At 47.8% G+C, this 23,803-nt stretch overlaps 2 protein-coding genes across 6 annotated transcripts in view; one reads left to right on the top strand and one right to left on the bottom strand.

Annotated features, from left to right (window-relative positions):
- LOC135918290 (uncharacterized) overlaps positions 1–23,803 on the bottom strand; it is a 343,130-nt gene that overhangs the window by 296,631 nt on the left and 22,696 nt on the right. For 3 of the 5 annotated variants that reach the window (XM_070525725.1, XM_070525720.1, XM_070525726.1), the window contains one exon: positions 21,530–21,630. The exons of the other annotated variants lie outside the window; for them this stretch is intronic. The gene's annotated coding sequence lies outside the window, so the exon portion shown is untranslated. Of the gene's footprint in view, positions 1–21,529; positions 21,631–23,803 lie in introns of those variants that run through there. 5 annotated transcript variants of the gene reach the window in all.
- Positions 1–23,803, top strand: part of LOC135918288 (uncharacterized) — a 73,068-nt gene that overhangs the window by 44,466 nt on the left and 4,799 nt on the right. Inside the window, exons 6-7 of the mRNA XM_065451948.2 lie at positions 7,756–7,841; positions 10,463–10,688. Coding sequence (XP_065308020.1) covers positions 7,756–7,841; positions 10,463–10,688 — 312 coding nt within the window. The remainder of the gene's footprint in view (positions 1–7,755; positions 7,842–10,462; positions 10,689–23,803) is intronic.

Raw genomic sequence — 23,803 nt, 5'->3', positions numbered from 1 at the left:
CTAATGCAAACACAAATGAAAAACAACATGACACGTAGGCTACGCTGAGACGAAAATATAACGTCTGTTCTGTATGTCCACAGTTCTGGTTTGTTTTTTTGTAGGACTGACAAACGATTTGGTTTGCTTCACAGTTTCTAGGAAAGTGTAGTGCTGGTCATATCAGTGTGGCGTTAGATGCTTATACTGTTTCGTTTCTCCTCTCGGGTGAAATCTTCTATAGCGCAAAAGCTATGGGGATGTCCTACTGAAGTCGACGTAGCGGGTTAAACTCCGGCGCTAGTTGCCACGTTACGACGCGGGTGGAAAACAAGAAAGCCCGTACAAAATGCATTGGCTGCACATTGAGGAACCCCGCGTGGTCAAAATTGAGCTAGAGTCCTCCCGAAGGCTTGCCTCTGAATCATCCAACTCGCCCAGCTTTCTACGTGGCATTCACATTCTGCTTTTTACACACAAAGTGCCAAGAACATTTACTTTTATCGCGATAGCAATTATGTGGACACTCCAGGGGCGTTTTCGTCATCGCCGTCGGCGTCGCTGTGATGTTCCGTGTAAAGTCCAAGGGCGATGAGACCGTCGCCGCCCGTCGTATGTTGTACGTGTACGTAAGTGTAAGCACGAGAGGGAAACTAACGATCAAGGCTCAATCTCGAGCGTCATAGATTGAGGAAAGCGGGGATGCAGCGCAGAAGGAAAGGGGGAGGCACGGCTTCGACTCCTCCATCAAGTGCCCACTTTGCACGGCCGCGTGCGGTGGCACGCGCCCTATGTTGAAAGGGATCGGCTGAGGCATGATTGCCCGCGTTGTGTTCTGGCCGCTCTTGGCCTGAAGCGGCTGACCGCATGAGGGTGACTTCGCTCGCTGCTGCTGCCGCGCTTGCTCACACCAGCGTTTCGACAGCGAGTGTCCGCGCTCATCGAGTGTGACGTGCTCATGTTTACGTGTGCGCACTGACACCATGCTTGTTAATTCATTTGGCAAGCGAATGTTTCTAAGTTTATACTGCCGCTAAAACTACTATCTTCAATTCGTATAGCTATCTGCCAATTTCCTATAGCAGGCGATGCTTTGCCTGTCTGGCGAAACTGCGACATTTTTAATTTTTAAGGGAACATGTCTAAGATTTTATTGCGTGTTCCCGGAAGGGCATATGTAGGAAAGTATGCCAACTCATATCTCATGAATTCACACCGTATGCACGGTATCCAGCGAAGCAGATAATAGAGGGGTACTGAGCTCATGGCCGTTGACACGCCGGCCGTCACACGGCCCTGTAACCGGCCGCGCGCATAGCACCCCCTTTATTCTTAATTGTACACCCTCGCTGCTAACACACCTTAGGTCGCTGCCTCACCCACCCGCCTTACTCCCTCGCATCTTTAGAGGAACCCTACATATATATACTGTGCCGACGAAAACATGTATCCTTGAAAAAGATAAATCCTCTTGTCGAAACCTTAGTTCCTCAGTTTACCTTGTTCTCGTTTTGCTTATCATCTGGAATTTCCATCTCCCGCCTTCCCCGTGTTTTCTCCTTATGTACGGCATTATTTTTGGATCGAATAAGTGATACATCTTGAAAGACCACTCTTAGAAAAGTGCTGCGTGACTTCCACGATGAAATTTCTTTTTTAACCAGACTGCTCGTTCCTGAAGTATTATTAATCTGTTTGATTTGCTTGGCATAAAGCCATTAAATTGAAGGCAAGTATACCTACAAGTGAATAATGAAATGGTTTAGCGCAACTAGCAGGAGAAAGCTTGCTGGGCTCTGTAACTTTGCAGCTTAACCATTGGGCTAGGAAGGAATAACCAAGCTCAAACATATGCAGTTCTTACAGCTCTGATGCGCTTGGCCTGCTTTATTGAACCCCTTGAATTTGGAATTTCACGGGATCAAAAGACCCTGGCACCATTGGTACATCGGTAAACATGACTGGAGACCTTATGAAATTTTACTTGTTTCTTTATATACCGTCTTGTTAAGAGGAAGCTTTAGCTCGGGCCCAGCTCCGACGCGGCTTATTCAAATACATCATCATCATCATCATCAGCAGCAGCAGCCTGGTTACGCCCACTGCAGGGCAAATGCCTCTCCCATACTTCAACAACCCCGGTCATGTACTAATTGTGTTCCTAATCTCTTCCGCCCACGTACCTTTCTGCCACCCCCTGCAACACTTCCCTTTTCTTGGAGTCCAGTCGGTAACCCTTAATGACCATCGGTTATCTTCCCTCCTCATTACATGTCCTGCCCATGCCAATTTCTTTTTCTTGATTTCAACTAAGATGTCATTAACTCGCGTTTGTTCCCTCACCCTTAACATTACACCTACCATTCTTCTTTCGATAGCTCGTTGCGTAGTCCTCAATTTGAGTAGATCCCTTTTCATAAGCCTGCAGGTTTCTGCCGCGTAGGTGAGCACTGGTAAGACACAGCTATAATACACTTTTCTCTTGAGGGATAATGGCAACCTGCTGTTCATGGTCTGAGAATATTTGCCAAACGCACCCCAGCCTATTCCTATTCTTCTGATCATTTCCGTCTCATGATCCGGATCCGCCGTCACTATCTGCCCTAAGTAGATGTATTCCCTTACCACTTCCAGTGCCTCATTACCTATTGTAAATTGCTGTTCTCTTCCGAGATAGTTAAACATTACTTTAGTTTCTGCAGATTAAGTTTTAGACCAACTCTTCTGCTTTGCCTCTCCAGATCAGCGAGCATGTATTGCAATTGGCCCCCTGAGCTACTAAGCAAGGAAATATCATCAGCGAATCGGAAGTTACTAAGGTATTCTCCATTAACTTTTATCCCAAATTCTTCCCAATCCAGGTCTCTGAATACCTCCTGTAAACACGCTGTGAATAGCATTGGAGAGATCGTATCTCCCTGCCTGACGCCTTTCTTTATTGGGATTTTGTTGCTTTCTTTATGGAGGACTACGGTGGCTGTGGGGCTGCTCTAGATATCTTTCAGTATTTTTACATACGGCTCGTCTACACCCTGTTTCCGTAATGCCTCCATGACTGCTGAGGTTTCGACAGAATCAAACGCTTCCTCTTAATCAATGAAAGCAATATATAAGGGTTGGTTATATTCCGCACATTTCTTTATCACCTGATTGATAGTGTGAATATTGTCTATTGTTGAGTAGCCTTTACGGAATCCTGCCTGGTCCTTTGCTTGACAGAAGTCTAAGGTGTTCCTGATTATATTTGCGATTACCTTAGTAAATAGTTTGTAGGAAACTGACAGTAAGCTGATCGGTCTATAACTTTTCAAGTCTTTGGCGTCCCCTTTTTTATGGATTAGGATTATGTTAGCGTTCTTCCAAGATTCCGGTACGCTCGAGGTCATGAGGCATTGCGTATACAGGGTGGCCAGTTTCTCTAGAACAATCTTTCAACCATCCTTCAACAAATCTGCTGTTACCTGATCCTCCCCAGCTGCTTTCCCCCTTTGAATATCTCCCAAAGCTCTCTTTACTTCTTCCAGCGTTACCTGTGGAATTTCGAATTCCTGTAGACTATCTTCTCTTCCATTATTGTCGTGGGTGCCACTGGTACTGTATAAATCTCTATAGAACTCAGTCACTTGAACTACCTCCTCCATATTAGTAATGATATTGCCGCCTTTGTCTCATACCGCATACATCTGATTCTTGCCAATTGCTAGATTCTTCACTGCTTTTAGGCTTCTTCCGTTCCTGAGAGCATGTTCAATCCAATCCATATTATACTTCCTTATGTCAGCTGTCTTACGCTTGTTGATTAACTTCGAAAGTTCTGCCAGTTCTATTCTAGCTGTAGGGTTAGAGGCTTTCATACATTGGCGTTTCTTGATCGGATCTTTCGTCTCCTGCGATAGTTTACTGGCATCCTGCATGTAAAAACATGCATGTAAAACATGTAAAACATGTAAACAAATACATGTAAAACGCAAAAACGTTGCTCTGAGATAAGTCCTAGACGGATTCTAATGAAATTTGTTGCATTTGAAAGAGAAAGTTAACTTCTAGTGACTGTTGAAAGCGGAATTTCGCTTTAGGGTTTGAATTTTCTTAAAAAGACTTTCAAATATTTGACCGTTTCAAGAACATAGAAGCACGATGCTAAGAAATTCATAGCTCTGCATCAAGAACTGATATCGCGTTTCTGTAAACGGCATCCATTAGATCATCCAAAGCGGACAAATTTGGTATGTCATTTTCTATGTTGCGTGAACTTGTTATGTTGGTTACTAGGGTTCTGCAAGAGTTGTATTTTCCTATTACTAAATTTTTTATAGTCATGTGTAACATATAAATTTTGTCCGCTATAGACGTAGTATTAGATGCAATTCACAAAATTGTATTATCCTTATTTGTTGTTGTGTTATAGAAATGTAAACTTGATAGTTTCGTTTTTGAAAATTTTCAATATTTGCCAATGTTAATAAAATACTGACAGCCTCACTCAATAATTCGAAACCAACAGTCACTACATTTTAAGTTTTTTTTTTAAGCCCAACAAGCCTCGTCAAATTCTGTGGAGTGGTTGCCGAGAAAAACGAATTATCCTTTTACATGTATTTAGATAGGCGTACACGAGATAAAGCTTCCTCTTAAGTGCCCTCGTATCTCTATACATAGAGGTAAGGAGCACGTTTACAAATGGTACTCTCTGCGTGACGTCAAATTCCTGCGTATGCAACTGTTGATCTATTAAGTACTACCGTATCGTTAAGTATCCCGCAAACTGTACGAAAATATCCGTAATGCGCTTGAAAGCTTTATTTAGCTAGAACAGCGCCCATGCGGAGCCGGAATGTTGCATCCATTTCGCGTTTGCTAAATGCTGAAATGCCTGCCAACGTTAAAGATAGTAGGGAATTTCAATTGGCCAGCCAAGCACGTTGGGAGGTCACAGCTGTTGTCTTTGGAGCTACACGGTCGCCGTCTTGGGAAGTTCTCGAATCGTAACGGGGTTACACACCCCGGCTCTTGCGTGGTATTGTTGCTAGGGTTTCTAGAAATTGGCTACCCTCCTACACTGTAACGTAGTCAACCGGGCCCGTCCTTGGCTAACCTCCCTACCTTTCCTCTTCGTCTCTCTTTCTCTCTCTCGCTCTCATTATTAGGATATAGTCGAAATTACCGTCCAAAGGTCAGCTTGGAATTACGCATAACGACCGATTCGCGTGTGCCGACGCGTGTCAGATGTGAACCCTGCTAGCAGTGATTGTTTTACCAAGGGGAGGGAGAATAAAAAAATGAAGAAACGAGTTACAGATGACGTCTGTAGCACCGGCGTACCAGCTTTAATAACTTACTTGGGCAGCATGATTCACGCTTCGCGAGACCAGCACACAGTTGTGGCAAACTGAAATATTTTTTTTTCCAAATTTTCTCGTACGATGTGATTCACACTTGTCGATATGTAGTGGTGCGGTCGGCTGCGGGCGGCGCCATCGTCACCCAGCGGTAGGAGCTGTGTTCGAGACGTGCGGGGTAGGAGTTCTGCTGGGTACGAGACATGCTGGGTACGAGACATACTGGATACGAGACCTGTTGGGTACGATACCCGTTGGGTACGATACCTGTTGGGTACGATACGTGTTGGGTACGATACGTGTTGGGTACGACTGCCAGAAGCGCGCGCGCAGCTTGAGTACTCGCGTTCCAATCGAGGTAAAAAAGAAAAAAAAGAAACGAACAGAACAAAACTACAAAAAAATAATTTCTGGAGCTTTACGTGCAAAAACTCAGAACGTGATGTTGAGGCACGCCGTCGTGGGAGACTAGAGATTTCTTTTTTCAAGGGGGGGGGGGGGGGATTTGAGGTTCTTTTTAAGTCCACTGAAATCTAGGTTCACGACCGCCTGTTTTCGTATTTCACTCCCCACAAAATGCGGCCATCATGGCCCGCATGAAACCCGCGTCCTCGAGTTAAGCAGCGTAACGCCATAGCCAGGGAGCCACAAAGACGGGTGTCTGTACCGCGGTGTCGTCGTGTACATTTTCTGTCGGACGATGGCGACCACATATGAGCTTCTACATTGCGCGCCCCTTTAAGCTTTTCTTTTTTAATGCGAGCGTAAATGCCTCAGGGCCCACAAGGGTATGGGATAGGGGTGAATAAGGATGATAAAATGAATGAAAAAACATTTGCAGACCTAATAAAGTCCAAAAGGGATCGATAATGCGGTCCCTGCGTCCAAGCATTGTAACCTTGAAGCTTTGGTTTTGAAGAAACACAACAGTATAACCATTGCAAGTTCAAGTGGAACCGTTGCAAGTGAAACCGTTGCAAGTTAACCGTTACAAGTGAAACAGATCAAACCGTTGCAAGTGAAACAGATCAAACGCGAGTGGAACCGTACAGTATCTAAGCAGTGTACCGGACACCCCAAGATACGCTGGTGCGTGCAGGACCGAAAAGCGAGAATAAACGTCACTGCACTGTGCTAGAAAAAAAAAGTTCTTCAGGAGTTTCACTAGCCAAAACGACGATAAGATTACGAAGCACGTCGTAGCGAGTGCGGCGGGGGGGGTCTCCGGCTACACTTGAGCACCTGGGGTTCCTTAACGTGCACCTGATGCATTGTGCGCGGGCGTATCCATGCTAGTTGAGTCCCGAAGGGCCTCAACGACACAGGACGAGAGTTTCTACCCGAGCTATTATAGATGAACGAAAAAACCAGTCAAAAACACAAAGGGCAAGAGAAGAAGTTCACGACACAACGACTGGACTATCAACTGTGGTTTATTAGAATCGGTGTAGTCCAGCAAGGGCAGCAGAGCATGCGCAACCGCACCATCACTTATCACATAGCATGAAAAGACAGTACCGTTTCTATCGGGACCGACTTAGAAATTCAAATTCTTTTTCTTGTAAGCGCACCGAGGCTGTACTAACGCAGTCATCACCTAATAAACTGATGAAGTACGCTTCCAAGATTTCACGCTCTTCTTTGCCCTTGCCCCTCCCAAGAATCGTCACATTGCTAAACAAAGGATAACAACCGCACTCATTGCAATGGCGAGGCAAGTTTGCACCGTTATCTGACCCCAGGGAGGGGTGGTGCTCACGCAGGCGGTCATTAATACATCGACCGGTTTGGCCTATGTAAAATCTTTCGCACGTGAGAGGGAACTTATAAACAACCCCTGCAGCACATGCCGTGAAACGATTTTCATGCTGCGTTGTGCAAACATGGTTCCTTGCCCTGCCTCGAGAAATGCGCATATTATAGATGGTGCGTCGTCTTCAAATTTTTGGCGGCTGCATGCAAAACAACAGGCACAGCGAGCACACGAGAGAGGTACAGAGCTGTGTACCCTTAGTAGATAGCACATCATATATATATATATATATATATATATATATATATATATATATATATATATATATATATATATATATGCTGCCCAGCGGATGACGCATCTTGGAAGGTGCCGTGGTTTATAGAGCCGTCTAAGCGAAGCGCTCTCCGTTTAAAAAAAAGATCGCCTATAGCCTACTATCAGGTCGTAAATCTTGGAACGTTTGCACGGATGCTGTGTTACTATGGATTTTTTAAAGTTAACTAGTAATTTATGCGTCATTGGTACATACTACAAGCAGAATTTGCACAAGAAACAGCGACCTCAATAAAACGAGGAAGACCAGTTTCGACATTTAACGTAACTCTTAGAAGCTAATACAATGACAGTACGAAAGACGCAAACGAAGATTTTTTTTAAAGATGTCTAACCGGTTTGTTACAGGGAAGAAGGTGTTGTCTATGGGATATGAAGTTGCCAGTGGGAGCCATAGGTGTTTACACATGCGAGCTGGTGGACAACACTAAGGAGTGAGTAATAGCTTAGCTGTACTAGTCCGATTCTCGTCATGTAACAGTAAGAAGACATGCTGAAAAAAAATCGAACTCAACCTTTCGCAACTCTCAAAAACAGCGAGTTTACTTACTTTGTAATTTATTTATTTATTTTAGTTATTATTATTTATTTTTTGTTTTGCAAGGCTAACGTTTCAGTTGGTTGTCTCCATCGCGACATTTCAGGAGCCATCACGTTTTCTTGGTCAAAAGAAAAAATAAGCTTAAGACTCGCTAAAGAACTACGCAGTGTACTAACACCTGATACCTATTTTATTTATTGTGCTGTTTGGCTACGCGTGTATTTATTTCGTACTGTTCTTTTTTTTCCGTGCCAGAACTTGTTTTCAAATGTATCATACTACTCAAAACTTGCTGTACTGATGAATGCACATTTCCCACAACTCCCCCCCCCCCCCCGCCAACTTGCCGCACAAGGGCCATTTAAAGCATAATAAATGATAATGACAAATAGGGATTAGCGCGACTTAAGCGTCAGTGACCGTGTAAAAGAAACTTCGGGGTTTAAGGGAAAATCGTGCACCGAATTTGCGAACGAGCGCAGTGGTTAGATTGCAACGGATTGACTCCTTTCGTGGAGCAGTTTGTTGTAGAGAAACGAGATGGCGCTTCATGCAGCGCCGCACGTCGCCTAAGCGACAGCGTGTGCATACGACGCCGCTTCCACATCGCTCCTGCGTCATCAGCTGTCGGAAATGCAGCTGAGTTGCCGCTAACGCGCTGCGCTCCCATCATGCTGGATTGAATCGTGTGGATTGAAGGCGTATGCAGTTGCAAGCTGCAAAAGTAGCGACTGGCTTATTAAGGAATGGAATGAATCTGTGTGGCCAAGTTCGCGGACCGTGGGTGCAACTGCCCGTAAGCGTTACCGGCGTATTTCGATATGGGCGGCCTTCTTCGAGGATACAGAAATTCGCTCATCCTGCAGGGTTGTATTGCTAACCTTCAAAGAAAGATGTTCTGTCGCGGAACGTTGGCAGGAGTGGGTACCGCTCGTTAAACAATGGCAAAGGGAGTAGCGCCGCTGCCTGACATCATTGCCGCTGACGTCAGTTGTTGAAAAGGGCGCTTGTGCTTCACACGTCCATGGCGTACGAGCAACGAAGCGTGGCAATCAAAAGCGCCGACAAGCTCCGGTAATGCCACTGAGAGAGTCTGGACCACTCACCGTATGCAGTCAGCACCTCGCCCCTAGTCATTTCTACGTTTTCGGTCAGCTGAAGAAGCTCCTGGCAGGACAGCCATTCACGTGCAACGATGAAGCCAAGACAGCAGTCCGACGGTGGTTCCACAGTCAGCCGGACGCATTCTACGACAGGGGCACCACAAATTTGGTGCCGCAATGGGACAAATGCCAGAATCGGTGAGGGGACTATGTGGAAAAGTAGTGGCAGTAGTGTAAGAACACAATGATTGTCGGCGGTGATGCGTTAGCATTGGGTTTACATATCACCACAATGCATTGCCATGGTCGAACGAGGTGGTAGTTATGAGACGTGTGCTGCGGTGGAAGACCTCCTTCACGTTTCCCTAACAACACCCAGCGCCATCTAGCAGAGCGGCCGCGAAATCTTCGTGTGCCCTCCGAAATGCATGGCGCGCTGCTGCGCGTGAACGCTGGGAAACGCGTAAAATGGGAACAGGACTCTTCGCTCACCCTTATTTCTCTCGACACGCTGCAAAATCTACAAGCACTGCCGCGAAGTCAGCGAGCGGCGTACGAGACGAGAGGCGTGGCACGCTGCTGCACGGGAACAATGTGAACTGTTCCCCCGCTTGCCGCAAAATTAGTGGCACATACTCCGTTACCCAAGAAGGCGATAGGTTTACACTGAAGCGCGGCCCATACCTAGTGAATTCATCGCACAGCTTGCTAATGCGCCGGATATTGCTGTCCTTGAGGAGCCCTTGTGACGCGGGCCCGTTTCCGCTAAGCACCAGATAAATTTAAGGGATTGTTTTTGTTATTGTAGAGTGGCACATCGACAGTGGCACAAACCTAGTTATCCAAGGGGGCTGCGAAGACGTTCACCGAAGAATGACGCGCAGTCACCACATTTGGAACGAAAGAGCTTAATAAAAATTCGTCGCACAGTTCTGTCTCTCTCGAGAAGCTAGGGTCTGACTCCGCAGTGGACATTCCTTAACGTCGCCGCTATGCGCAAGAAGCACAGAAACCAATATGCGATTGCAGAGCAATGACCCTGACCGGCTGCAACAGATCCTCAGTCGGGCCCTGGCAGCGGAGGAAACCACAGGGCGGCAGGACAATTAGGCCTTCCCGTTCGACTCGTAAAAGTTTCGCGTCGAAAGAAAGCGTTTTCAATCGATCAATCACTTTTGGAAGTGTTGTTGGTGACTGAAACCTCACCTCTTCGACAACGCTTCGTTGTTCCTGCGTTAATACACGCACGTCCACGTTTCCATTGCTACATTTGTATTAACTCTGGGTCTCAAATTCGTACCGTACTTATATATGCAATGAAATATGAAATAATAGACGGTGCATGCTACACTTTGTTGTGTCAGATCTTACGCTTACTTCTTATTCTGTCTTTCTCTTTTTTTTGATGCAGCAACTGGATCGAATTGACAGAGGAAGAGGATAAAAAAACTACTCATTATTTTAACCATGGAAACTTTCCGAATGGTACGATACTGCATTACACGATTCGCCTCTCATTTCGGGACTACATCGTAAGCAGCGATTTCGACCCGGCAGTTTTTCCGCAGCAATCCGATAAACCGAACTACATTAACGCATACTTCTCAGAAGCACTGAACATCATCAACTTCGATGTGGTAAGTTGTATTTCTAGTAAGCTTCGATGTAGTGAGAAAATTGATTTCTCCCATCTTAGTGTTCGAGGCTTCGGGCGTTACTTTGGCGTAACCTGCAGTGTTTTAATGCTATCATTTTTTGAAGGACACTAAGGCAATTTCTATGTCGACGCACACGCAAAATCGCAGCAAATCGTTGTAGTTATGATAGAATACATATTCTTTCACGAATGATGAATTTGCGATTCCCAAGCCGATCTGAAGACAAAAGAAGGAAATTTCGCGGAAATCCTTTTGCGGCTACATGGATGCAACATGTACTCCATGCAACTTCTGCAAACACCGGCCCCGGGTTCCCGCTAGTATGTATTATAGCAAACTTTCTTACTTTTCCTTTATTTCTACCTTTCTTTTTTTTGTTCTTCCTTTTCTTTCTTGCTTTCTTCTTTCTTCCATCCTTGCTTCCATCCTTTCTTTCTTCCATCCTTTCTTCCATCCATCCTTTCTTTCATCCTTTCTTCCATCCATCCTTTCTTTCTTTCATCCTTTCTTTCTTTCATCCTTTCTTTCTTTCATCCTTTCTTTCTTCCATCCTTTCTTTCTTTCTTTCTTTCTTTCATCCTTTCTTTCATTCTTTCTTTCTTTCTTTCTTTGCTTCCTCGCGCCGAAATTAATGCGCTTGTACTGGTTAGCATTAAAAAAGGCGCCATCATTTATACCTGCTGCGATGTGTGCAACACCTCGTAGGAAGAAAAAAACTAAGAAAGAGAAATGCCTGGGCCTTTCACGGCGTAACTTACGCACGAACATTGCAAAGTGCACTCCTTTTGAAGAGGGTGTCACGTGACACTAGGCGCAATTTTATTGCGAGAGGCACAACACGCACGCAGCAGCCTGAATCCTGGTGTCAGCATCACGTCGCAATATCTATATATATATACATATATATATACATATATATTGTTACACAGGAGGTGCTTAATGCAGAACCAGATGAATCTGGTTGTCTGCGCGGCAGGCGTGGTTCATGACAGCTTGTGACATTTCCCCGCTGGCGGACGAAGCCCGCCGGGCGAGTCAGTCATCTCGTGGGTTGTAACGCCTCAGACCGGCGACGTGTGTTACTTCAGCCTTGGCATAGCGTCGTCCACTGCTCGTGAGACGCGCAATGCGGTAGTTTACTTCTCTGAGGCACTCCAGAATAACGTAAGGGCCGACGTAGTGGGCGAGAAACTTCTGGCACAAGCCACGCTTCCGCAACGGCGTTTAGAGCCACACAAGATCACCTGAATCGAAGTAAACGTGGCGGTGACGCCCGTCATCGCGTATCTCGGACCGGGCCTGCGATACTCGGGTGCGGAGCCTAGCGAGACGTCGCGCTTCTTCTGCTCGACATGGGATCTCATCAATTGATTCGTTGTCATGAGCGAAGTAGGGAAATAGCGTGTCGAGGGTGTAGTGCGGCGGACGAGCATACAGAAGGAAAAATGGTGAATAAGCAGTGGTCTCGTGTCTCGCGGTATTGAAGGCGTAGGTAATAAAGGGCAAGATACTGTCCCATTTGTTGTGTGCTGAATCGACGTACATGGACAGCATGTTGGCAAGCGTTGTTTGGGCGCTCGACCACACCATTAGTTTGTGTATGGTAGGGCGTAGAATGGCGGAAGCTACATGAACACAGACGAAGGGTTTCTTCAACCATGTCCGCGGTAAACTGTCGCCCACGATCGCAGTTTACTATGCGAGGAGGTCCACGTTGGAGCATAACGTTAGCCAGCAGTGAAATAGAAAGTTCTGTAGCTGTGGCCGATGGCAATGCGGCGGTCTCACAATAGCGGGTAAGGTGATCTACCCAAACAATAACCCAACGATTACCCTTGGAGGATCGCGGGAAAGCGCCCAGATGATCTATACCAACTTGCTCAAAAGGGACGCTAGAAGGGGGAACTGGTTGAAACAGGCCATGTGGCGCTTGTGGCGGATGCTTGTAGCGCTGGCATTGAGAGCAGCTGGCGACGTACCGTTCAATATCTTTCCGCATCTTTGGCCAGTAAAAACGTTCTTGAGCCCGGTAGAGTGTACGTGTGGAACCAAGATGACCGGAAGTTGGGTCATCGTGCATGGCGTGTAATATTTCGTGGCGAAGGTTCTTGGGGACAACTAAAACGTAGCGTGCACCGGTGGTCGAGTAGCTCTTCTTATACAGCGCGCCACCATCACGTAGGTGAAAGCGACTGCCTGCAGGTGACTCCTGTGCTGCGGCGAAGAGCGGTTGTAAGCACTCGTCCTTGTGCTGCTGGGATATGACGGTACCCATATCCGGAAATTTCGGGGACACAAAAGCGATGTATTCATCAAAATTGTCCGCATCACATTCCCTTCTTCGAAGTGGCATCCGAGAGAGACAATCAGTGTCAGCATGTCACCGGCCAATTTTGTAGCAAATAACGAAATCGTTTTCCTGTAGACGGAGGGCCCAGCGCGCTAGTCGTCCTGAGGGATCCCGCAGATTCACAAGCCAGCGTAGCGAAAGATGATCTGTTATCACAGTGAAAGGGTGCCCATAGAAATACGAACGAAACCTTTGCACGGCGAAGATGACCGCCAGACACTCTTGTTCGGTGACTGTGTAGTTGCGCTCGGAGCGGCTCAAGGACCGGCTAGCGTAAGAGATCACGTGCTCACTGTCGCCAACACGCTGAACTAGCACAGCGCCGATGCCTACGCCGCTGGCATCGGTGGGAATCTCAGTTGGTGATGAAGGCTCAAAGTGGCGAAGAATTGGTTGGGATGTCAACAGGAACTTGACCTGGCGAAACGATGAGTCGCAATCTGCCGTCCACTCAAAGGGAACGCCTTTTTGGAGAAGGCGTGTAAGGGGATGAGCCATGTCAGCAAATCGAGGAATGAATCGGCGAAAATAGCAGCACAAGCCCAAGAAACTTCTTAACTGCTTGACAGAGTAGGGTACTGTAAATGCTTCTACGGCCGCAGTCTTTTGTGGATCTGGTTGGATGCCTTCTTTAGCGACTAGATGGCACAGCACAAAAGCTTGTCGTTCCCCAAAACGGCATTTTTTCGAATCGAGCACTAGACCCGCTTTCTCCAAGCAGTTCAAGACCAAAATTCAAACGTTTGTTGTTCTCACTAAACGTTCGTCCGAAGATTACAATGTCGTCTAAGTAGCACATGCAAACTTCCCGTTTTAAGCCGCGTAATATCGTGTCTATGAACCTTTCAAACGTTGCGGGCGCGTTACACAACCCGAAAGGCATCACGTTAAACTCGCATAGTCCGTCGGGTGTTACAAATGCTGTCTTTTCTCTGTCGTCCTTGTGTATAGGAATATGCCAGTAACCTGACCATAAATCGATTGAGGAAAAGTAAGATGCCGCAAAGTGACAGTCGATGGCGTGGTCGATTCGTGGGAGCGGATATACATCTTTCTTAGTAACAGCGTTTAGGCGACGGTAATCAACACAGAACCGCCACGTACCGTCTTTCTTCTTCACCAATATCGCGGGGGCTGCCCAAGGACTAGACGATTCTCGAATGACGCCTTTGCATAGCATTTCTTGGATCTGATCGCTGATTATCTTGCGTTCTGACGGGGATACACGGTAGGGTTTTTGTTGGGTTGGCTGGGCGGCTCATGTGTTGATGCGGTGACGAGTTCTGGATGCAGGAATTGATGGTGGGCCATCGTGCTGCGCAAAGTCGAATACCGAGGTATGTTTCGTAAGCAGGGTCATCAAAACCCGAGGCTCTTTATCACTGAGTGACTTATCAATAATGAAAAGTATCTTCGAGCTCCCGGGGCTCGAGACACAGGTCGCTCCTCCATCGGGGAGCTCTGTAAGTACTGCGACCGATACGGGTGACTCTTCCTGAAACGTGGCAATCTTTAGGCCTTAAGGTAGCACTGCCGCTTCAGTGGAACAGTTTAGCGCCCACAGCCACGCGCATCCTTTGGTCACTGAGACCACGCAGTGCGGAACACGTTTTTCTTGAGGCAGTTCCGATGTACAGGATCCACTGCAGCATCGAACGAGATAGGAGTCGGAGATGAACAGGCGACGGCAACACACATCGCGCATAAGGCGGGCACAACTGTATCGTCAGACACGCACAACACACTCTCCGGGCAAGCTTCACGTTCAAAGAGCACAGGTGAAACACTGGTGTCGACACTGAGTTCTCCCGTCCGGCAGTCAACATTCGCACCACACAATTGCAAAACGTCAGTCCCCAGAACCGCGTCATGCGAGGAGCAAGGAAGAACAGTGAACTCTGCATTAAAAACTTACCCACCCAAAGACACATCTACGTAACTCACACCAACCGGGTTTAACGATTCACCACTGACTCCACGGAAACTTGTGCACTGGTCCCAACGAAACATAACCTTTCTATATATATATATACATATATATACATATATATACATATATATACATATATATACATATATATATATATATATATATATATATATATATATATATATATATATATATATATATATATATATATATATATATATATATATATATATATTGTAAAGGGGGTTTTATTCGGGTCGTAGAGGAGCAGCGGCGAACGCGGCAACAGCAGGTAGGACGCAGCCAGCGAGCGAAACAGGGTACGAGCCACGCGATGGCAATGGGGCTTTTCAGCCTGCCGATCTTCTTCGTCACAATCACCCCCGGAATTGAAGAGTAGCCGTCCTGTCGACCTAGGAAGAGGTGGGCGGATCGTAGTACTGCTTCAGCCGGTCAATGTGTACAGTCTCTCGCCCTCGTCGACGGAGATCGGGAGATGGCGATACGGGTTCGACCACGTAGTTCACTGGTGATGTTTGTGCAACCACGCGGTAGGGCCCGTGGTACTTCGGGAGGAGCTTGGACGAAAGGCCAGGAGGAGCAACAGGTGGGACCCAAAGCCACACGAGTGAGTCGACGGGGAAGGAGTGAGGGGGAGGTTTGAGGTCATGGCGCTCTTTTTGGCGGCACTGTTGAGCAGACGTCAAAGAACGGGCCAGTTGTCGGCATTTCTCGGCGAGCTGAGCAATCGCAGAAACAGGTGAACATTCAGCAGGGTCCGGCCGGTACGGGAGAACACTATCAATGGTGCAGGAGGGATGGCGGCCGTAAAGCAGGAAGAATGGCGAGAATCCAGTAGTGGCTTGAGAGGCAGTGTTATATGCGTAAGTGACGAACGGGAGTACAAGATCCCAGTTGGAGTGGTCAGATGCAACATACATTGATAGCATGTCACCAAGAGTTCTGTTGAATTGTTCTGTTAAGCCATTGGTCTGTGGATGATAAGCAGTAGTAGTGCGGTGAATAATTTGGCATTCAGATAGGAGTGACTGCAGGACGTCTGAGAGGAATACGCGGCCCCGATCGCTCAACAGTTCGCGAGGGGCGCCATGGCGGAGAACGAAGTTGTTTAGTACGAACGAGGCGATGTCTTTTGCTGATGCAGCAGGCAAGGCGGCGGTTTCGGCATACCGTGTCAGATGATCGACGGCCACAACAATCCATCGGTTGCCAGCGCCAGTAAATGGAAGAGGCCCGTATATATCAATTCCGACGCGGTCGAATGGTTCAGCTGGGCAGGGAAGTGGTTGAAGAGGTGCGGTGGAGAGATGCGGGACACATTTGCGTCGCTGGCAGGCAATGCAGGAGCGCACGTATTTGTGGACGAAGGTGTACATCCCTCGCCAATAATATCGTAGGCGAAGCCGTGCGTAAGTTTTTGACACTCCGCCGTGACCACACTGCGGGTCAGAATGAAAAGCGGAGCATAAATCTTGTCGTAGGTGGCGAGGCACTACTAAGAGCCATTTGGGCCGTCATTTTGGTAGTTGCGGTGGTATAAAATTCCGTCGCGGATTGTGAAATGCTGCGCTTGTCGGCGTAACGCTCGAGGTGCCGAAGTTGCCGGAGGATTTGATAAAAAGTCGAATATCATGACGCTCCATGGGTCTTATCGTTGCTCCGATCCCATGTCCAGGATGTCAAGTGGTGAGATGTCATGTCTATAAGTAGAAGGGCTGCTGTCTGAAGTAACTGGGGAGCGCGAGAGGGCATCGGCGTCGGAGTGTTTCCGTCCAGAACGATAGACGACTCGGATATCGTATTCCTGGATTCGGAGGGCCCACCTAGCGAGGCGGCCCGACGGGTCTTTTAGGTTGGAAAACCAGCAAAGAGCGTGATGATCCGTCACCACGTCGAAGCGTCGACCGTAGAGATATGGACGAAATTTTTGAAGAGCCCATACGATTGCTAGGCACTCTTTTTCTGTGACTGAGTAATTGGCCTCAGGTTTCGTGAGGGCACGACTAGCATAAGCGACGACGTATTCGGCATTAGTGTTTTTGCGTTGTGCGAGCACGGCACCAAGGCCGACACCACTGGCGTCAGTGTGAAGTTCTGTAGGTGCGCTTGGATCAAAATGGCGCAAGACTGGTGGAGACGTGAGGAGGTGACGAAGAGTCGTACAGGCATCATCAGAGGCTTCCGACCAACCAGAAAGTGCATTGTCGCCTTGAAGAAGTTGGTTAAGTGGTGCGATCACTGTAGCGAAATTCCGAACGAAACGTCGAAAATAGGAGCATAGGCCAATGAAGCTGCGCAGTGCTTTCAAATTAGTGGGCTTCGGAAAATAGGATACGGCGCGAAGTTTATCAGGATCAGGAAGAATGCCTTCTTTGGAGACAACGTGGCCTAATGTAGTCAGTTTTCGAGCTGCAAATCGGCACTTTCTTAAGTTAAGCTGGAGACCAGCATTCCGGAGACAGGTCAAAACTTGATGTAAACGCCGAAGATGGGTCGGAAAATCAGGGGAAAAGACGACAACGTCGTCGAGGTAGCAGAGGCAAGTATGCCACTTTAGGCCCCGTAGGATGCCGTCCATCATGCGTTCGAAGGTGGCGGGTGCATTGCACAGACCGAACGGCATCACAGTGAATTCATACAAGCCATCGGGTGTTACAAATGCGGTTTTAGAACAGTCAGCGTCCGCCATGGGCACCTGCCAGTAGCCAGAGCGGAGATCTAAGGAGGAAAAGAACTCCGCTCCTTGCAAACAGTCAAGTGCGTCGTCAATACGTGGCAACGGGTATACATCCTTTCGGGTAATCTTGTGAAGCCTTCGATAGTCGACGCAAAATCGTATGGAGCCGTCTTTCTTTTTAACTAGGACGACTGGTGATGCCCAAGGACTACTAGAAGGCTGGATGACACCGCGATTGAGCATATCGTTCACCTGGTCATTGATAACTTGTCTTTCAGTCGCCGATACGCGGTAGGGACGCTGTCGAATCGGTGCGGTGCTCCCAGTGTCGATGGTGTGCGAAACAGTCGTTGTGCGGCCGAGTGATGTTGCTTGGCAATCAAAGGAGGAAGAGAAGCCTTGGAGCAAGCGAAGAAGTTCATCGCGCTGCGTCATCGTAAGGTCACTGGCAATAGCTGGCGTAAAAGAACCCGGTAGGGACTGTGGACGCAATTCCTCGAGAGCAGCAATATAAGTGGAGTCGTCCATCGTGTCAAATATTGAAGATGAAGTCAGTGGCTCCGCTCTGCCAAGGCTTTCACTGCGGCGTAAAGTAATTGGTTCAGCTGAAGGGTTGGAGACGCACATGAGAGAGGCGCCAGCTCTGAACTCGAGGACGGCAAACGGCAGTGGTAGTGAACGGCGGCGAACTAAGAGTTCAGACGGAGCGAAGAGCATTGTGCCGTCATCTACAGAGTCACAAGAGATACTGACAAGGGTGGAAGGCCAGGCCGGTATAATGGTGTCTTCTGAAACAGAGATTTTGCGGCAATGGTCCTTATGGTCAGTGATAATATCAGTCGAAAACTGAAACAGCTTGATTTCGGCGCGGGCGCAGTCAATGATCGCATGATGTGTGGAGAGAAAGTCCCAACCTAATATGACGTCGTGTGAACATGATGGCAACACGACGAATTCTAGGATATAGAGGACGTCCTGAATGACGACACGAGCAGTGCAGGCGCCGGATGGCTCGACGTGCTGCGCGTTGGCAGTTCGAAGAGACAGTCCAGAAAGCGGTGTCGTCACTTTTCCGATCTTGCGGCAAATACGGGTATCTATCGCTGAAAGTGCAGCGCCGGTGTCGACAAGTGCTAGCGTCAATGTTCCTTCTATGGCGACTTCAATAACGTTCCTCGGGGAAGTGTGAGGCCTTGTACATTTCGCTGGCACCGCAGTTCTCGCCTCCTGAACTGCGATATTTAGTTTTCCTGGCGCAATGGGCTCCGACGCCGGTGCATAGGTGAAAGCGAGCGGCGGCGAGGAGAAGGTGAACGGCGAGCAGCGGAGAATGCGGTGTCGACAACAGGAGGAGAGTCAAAGGTGTCCGAATAGTTGCGGCGTTGGTGGAAACATGGCGCATATGGACGCACATTGTTGGGGACGTTGGGGGTAAGGAGGCGACAGTGACGAGCTACGTGTCCAGCACGGCCACAATAAAAACAAATCGGCCGATTATCTTCCGTGCGCCAATGATCTTGAGGTCGTGCATACTGCACCAGTGGCCGGACCGGAGCGGATATGGGCGGGCGTAAAGGCGGGCGAAGGGGACCGTAGGTCTGTGGTGCAGGCCTCGAAGCGACTTCGGCGTACGTCAGGGGAGCGGCAACCGGAGCCTGCTGGAGAGATGGTGGAATGTGGTCGGCTACCTGCTCCTTGATGACAGATTGGAGAGCGGGCGCCAACGGAGAATTCGACTGGCCGTGTGTGAGGGGAATCAGAGAAAGCTGACGAGCCACCTCTTCACGGACGAACTCCTTGATCTGTAGCAGTAGTGACGTATTATCCGGGGAAACAGCCAAGCTCGACATTGATGTCGCCTGAGGAGAAGATTGACGGGTGGCTAGGCGTTGTTTGCGGAGTTCGTCGAAGCTTTGGCAGAGACTGACGAGTTCAGAGACTGTCGCCGGATTTTTCGCCAACAGCATCTGGAAGGCGTCGTCTTCAATTCCTTTTAAGATACGGCGAATCTTCTCGGCATCAGCCATTGTGACGTCAACGCGGTTGCAGATGTCGACAACATCTTCTATATAACTTGTAAATGTCTCCCCGCACTGTTGCGCACGACTGCGCAAACGTTGCTCGGCGCGAAGCTTGCGAACGGCGGGGCGCCCGAATACCTCCGTCACGTTAGTTTTGAAGGCTGGCCACGTCGTGAGATCACGTTCATGGTTGCGGTGCCACACGCTGGAGACACCGCTCAAATAAAACGATACGTTTTAGTTTTCGATTCAGTTTTTGGATACTTTTTAGATACGATTCAGTTTTTTGGTGTCGTCCCAGTGGTTGTGGATGCTCACCCGGTCGTAGTCAGCGAGCCAGTCTTCTACGTCATGGTCTTCGGTACCGCTGAAGATGGGTGGGTCGCGCTGACGCAGCGGGCCGGGGCAGACCACGGTAGTCACCGGGGCAGCGGGTTGTGGTTGCAGTGGTCCTTCTTCCGGCATAATGAAGACAGGCTGCAGTGTCCGGTTGCGAAGTTCCAGAATTCCGGTTGTACCCCGCACCTCCACTAATTGTAAAGGGGGTTTTATTCGGGTCGTAGAGGAGCAGCGGCGAACGCGGCAACAGCAGGTAGGGCGCAGCCAGCGAGCGAACAGGGTACGAGCCACGCGATGGCAATGGGGCTTTTCAGCCTGCCGATCTTCTTCGTCACAATATATATATATATATATATATATATATATATATTGGACGCTAGTGTGCACTCGCGTTCAGGCTGAGCCGCCGCATGGTCCGAAGGCTCCAAGACTGCACGGCAGCCCGGCATACCACCAAAGTGGTTGGATATTCAACAGCGGTAATTAAAACGGTGCTTAGTTTTCAAATTCTCTGCACGGCGGCGCCACCGCACTGCATTACACAGAATTCGCTCGTGTTAAAGATTCACTCATATTAAAGGTAGAATTCACTCATATAGACCGTTGCCGTCGGTAATATACAGGTTAGCGATGCAGGCGATTGAATGAAAGCTGCCAGCATAGGCGAAGAATATAATGGCATATTGGGAGAACTTCAGAATGGCAACACAATCTGTAGGCGTCTGGACGATCACTTGTTTGTACTTGTCAGTGTATTGAAATATGCGGAGTAGAAAGGAGTGCTTTACATGTGGCTTTTTTTAGACATTAGAAGAGCAAAGCACAACGTTGACAGCAACGTTTTATATGTTCTCGAAGGGGATATAGCTGTTAAGAGAGATTTACAGACACTATACCGTTTTTATTGAATGGGAGAAGATGAGGAGCGAGGAGAAAGTTGGTATCAACAAGGGACTGGTAGGTGTGCCCTATATCCCCAGTGCTGTTTATTATGTATGTGCATGTTAAGGGTGGAAAGGACGCCAGAGGGAAGTGATATCGTGTTTATTATCTCATATTAATTTATTATCTCCTGATTATCTCAGTTGTCGACAAACCGCTTCCAGGTTTGTTTTAAGCGAACGACATTGTTTGTCTAGCTAACAAGCAAACTGATATGCAACTTCTGGCTGATATCTGTGGACGGGAACGTGAGACTTTAGGTCTGAAATTCCGCGGTAATAAATACGGCGTGAAAGTATTGAATGAAAATAGTGAACAGACAGTGTTAATTCAGCGCCAAAAATACCTCGGGGAAAAGAATATAAATACTTTGCTATATGGATGAACGAAGGCAATAGATATATGGAAACACAGGAAAAAAACATTAAGCGTCAAAGGGAAGAGAAATGTGGCCATAATAACACGCAGGGCACTATGGGGATACGAAAAGTACGAGGTGCTCTGGGGTACTTGGACAGTTGTAACGGTTTCAGGACTTACATTTGGAAATGCTGTTGTTCACTTGAATTCGGGGGTACAGTAAGGACTCGATGACAACCAAATGTCAGCGAGACGTCTCACATTGGGCGCACACGGGAAGACTGCAATTGAAACAGTGCAGGGTTATATGGGCTGGACAAGTTTTTCAGTGAGGGAAGCTCATAGTAAAATTGATTATGAAGAAAGACTGAGGAATGTGGAAGAAATTAAACGGGCTGGGAGAGTGTTGAGGTAATTGTAAAGGAAAACCATTGATTCACAGTGGAGAAAAAGACCTAGGAAGCTTACCATCAAGTATGGGGCGTGTAGGGTGAGATATACCCCAACAAAGAACGTCAAGCGGAAAGTCAGACAGGCTGAAATAATCTCGTGCGTGGCGGCAATGGAAAAGAAACTTGCCATCACGAACTACTGAAGAGGAAAAAACGAAATGCAACCGATGGAGCATGTTTTATTAGAAAGTATCTGCCCAGCGGTCGATTTAGGCACCCCTGGCCTCCTTGAAGCACTTGGGTTCAGCGAGAGCAGAGGGAAAGTAAACATGTCCACAGTAAAGAGTAATAAGAGGAGATAGGAAGATTGTTGGACGATATGTAGGGAAACGATAAACAACACAGGCGTACAAAAACAAAGTTCCCAATAGGAGTTCAAAAAGATTGATGATGGGAATTTCGTGTCGTTTTTTCTTTATTTTTTATTATTTTTTTACATAGGTAGGGCATTATTCGTTATAGTAAGAACAGCTTGGTGGCACAACCCACCGGCGTATTGCAAAGGGGACGTTGATAGCATGCATCCATTCATTCAATTCCATCCATCCATCTATCCATCCATTCAATCCCATCCATCCATTCAATCCCATCCATCCATCCATCCATCCATCCATCCATCCATCCATCCATCCATCCATCCATCCATTCAATCCCATCCATTCAATCCCATCCATTCAATCCCATCCATCCATCCATCCATCCATCCATCCATTCAATCCCATCCATCCATCCATCCATCCATCCATCCATCCATCCATCCATCCATCCATCCATCCATCCATCCATCCATCCATCCATCCATCCAATTCCATCCATCCAATTCCATCGATCCAATTCCATCGATCCAATTCCATCCATCCATCCATCCATCCATCCATCCATCCATCCATCCATCCATCCATCCATCCATCCATCCATCCATCCATCCATCCATCCAATCATTCAATCCCATCCATTTATCCATCCATTCATTCATTCATTCATTCATTCATTCATTCATTCAATTCCATCCCTCCATCCGTCCATTCATTCAATTCCATCCATCCATCCATCCATCCATCCATCCATCCATCCATCCATCCATCCATCCATCCATCCATCCATCCATCCATCCAATCCCATGCGTCCGTCCATCCATCCATCCTTCCATCCAATCCCATGCGTCCGTCCATCCGTCCATCCATCCATCCAATCCCATGCGTCCGTCCGTCCGTCCATCTATCCATCCAATCCCATGCGTCCATCCGTCCGTCCGTCCAACCATCCATCCATCCATCCAATCCCATCCGTCCGTCCGTCCGTCCGTCCGTCCGTCCGTCCGTCCATCCATCCATCCATCCATCCAATCCCGTCCGTCCGTCCGTCCGTCCGTCCGTCCGTCCGTCCGTCCATCCATCCATCCATCCATCCATCCATCCATCCATCCATCCATCCATCCATCCATCCATCCAATCCCATGCGTCCATCCATCCATCCATTCATCCATCCAAATATCCAGAAATACTGGGAATGTATTCACCCAGTGAGACCCATAGGTAACATACATCTTCCAGAAACACTTGCATTTTAAGTGGCCTGAAACATTTACCGGTAAACTGCCGATAAATTGAAGAGACGTTTAGAGCATAGGCGAAAAAAAGAAAGCAGGGAGGAGAGTAGTGCTACCGGAGCCATTACAGGCGTAGGAAGCGATACCAGATAGATAAGTTTTGAGGAAGATAACAGGGACGTATGCAAAATTGCTAGAATAAGACCCTCACAATCATCATTATCGTCTTCATCGAGCCCCTTCGACAACGGGAACGGCGTTGCAGCTCATAACAACATGACTGAGCCATCCCCCCCCTCTCCCCCGCTCCCCCCGAGATACACATACACACACCGCGTTGACACTTACAATATAACAGTAAAGAAATGCTTTGTACCAGCGGAAACGCTTCGTGAGGCGCCTACCTCGGTAGGTAGGGCGGTATAGCTATAGGCTCCGTTTATACATGTGAAC

The sequence above is a fragment of the Dermacentor albipictus genome, chromosome 9, assembly GCF_038994185.2.
Source record: "Dermacentor albipictus isolate Rhodes 1998 colony chromosome 9, USDA_Dalb.pri_finalv2, whole genome shotgun sequence".
NCBI lineage: Eukaryota > Metazoa > Arthropoda > Arachnida > Ixodida > Ixodidae > Dermacentor > Dermacentor albipictus.
This window is presented reverse-complemented; position numbering and strand designations above follow the sequence as displayed.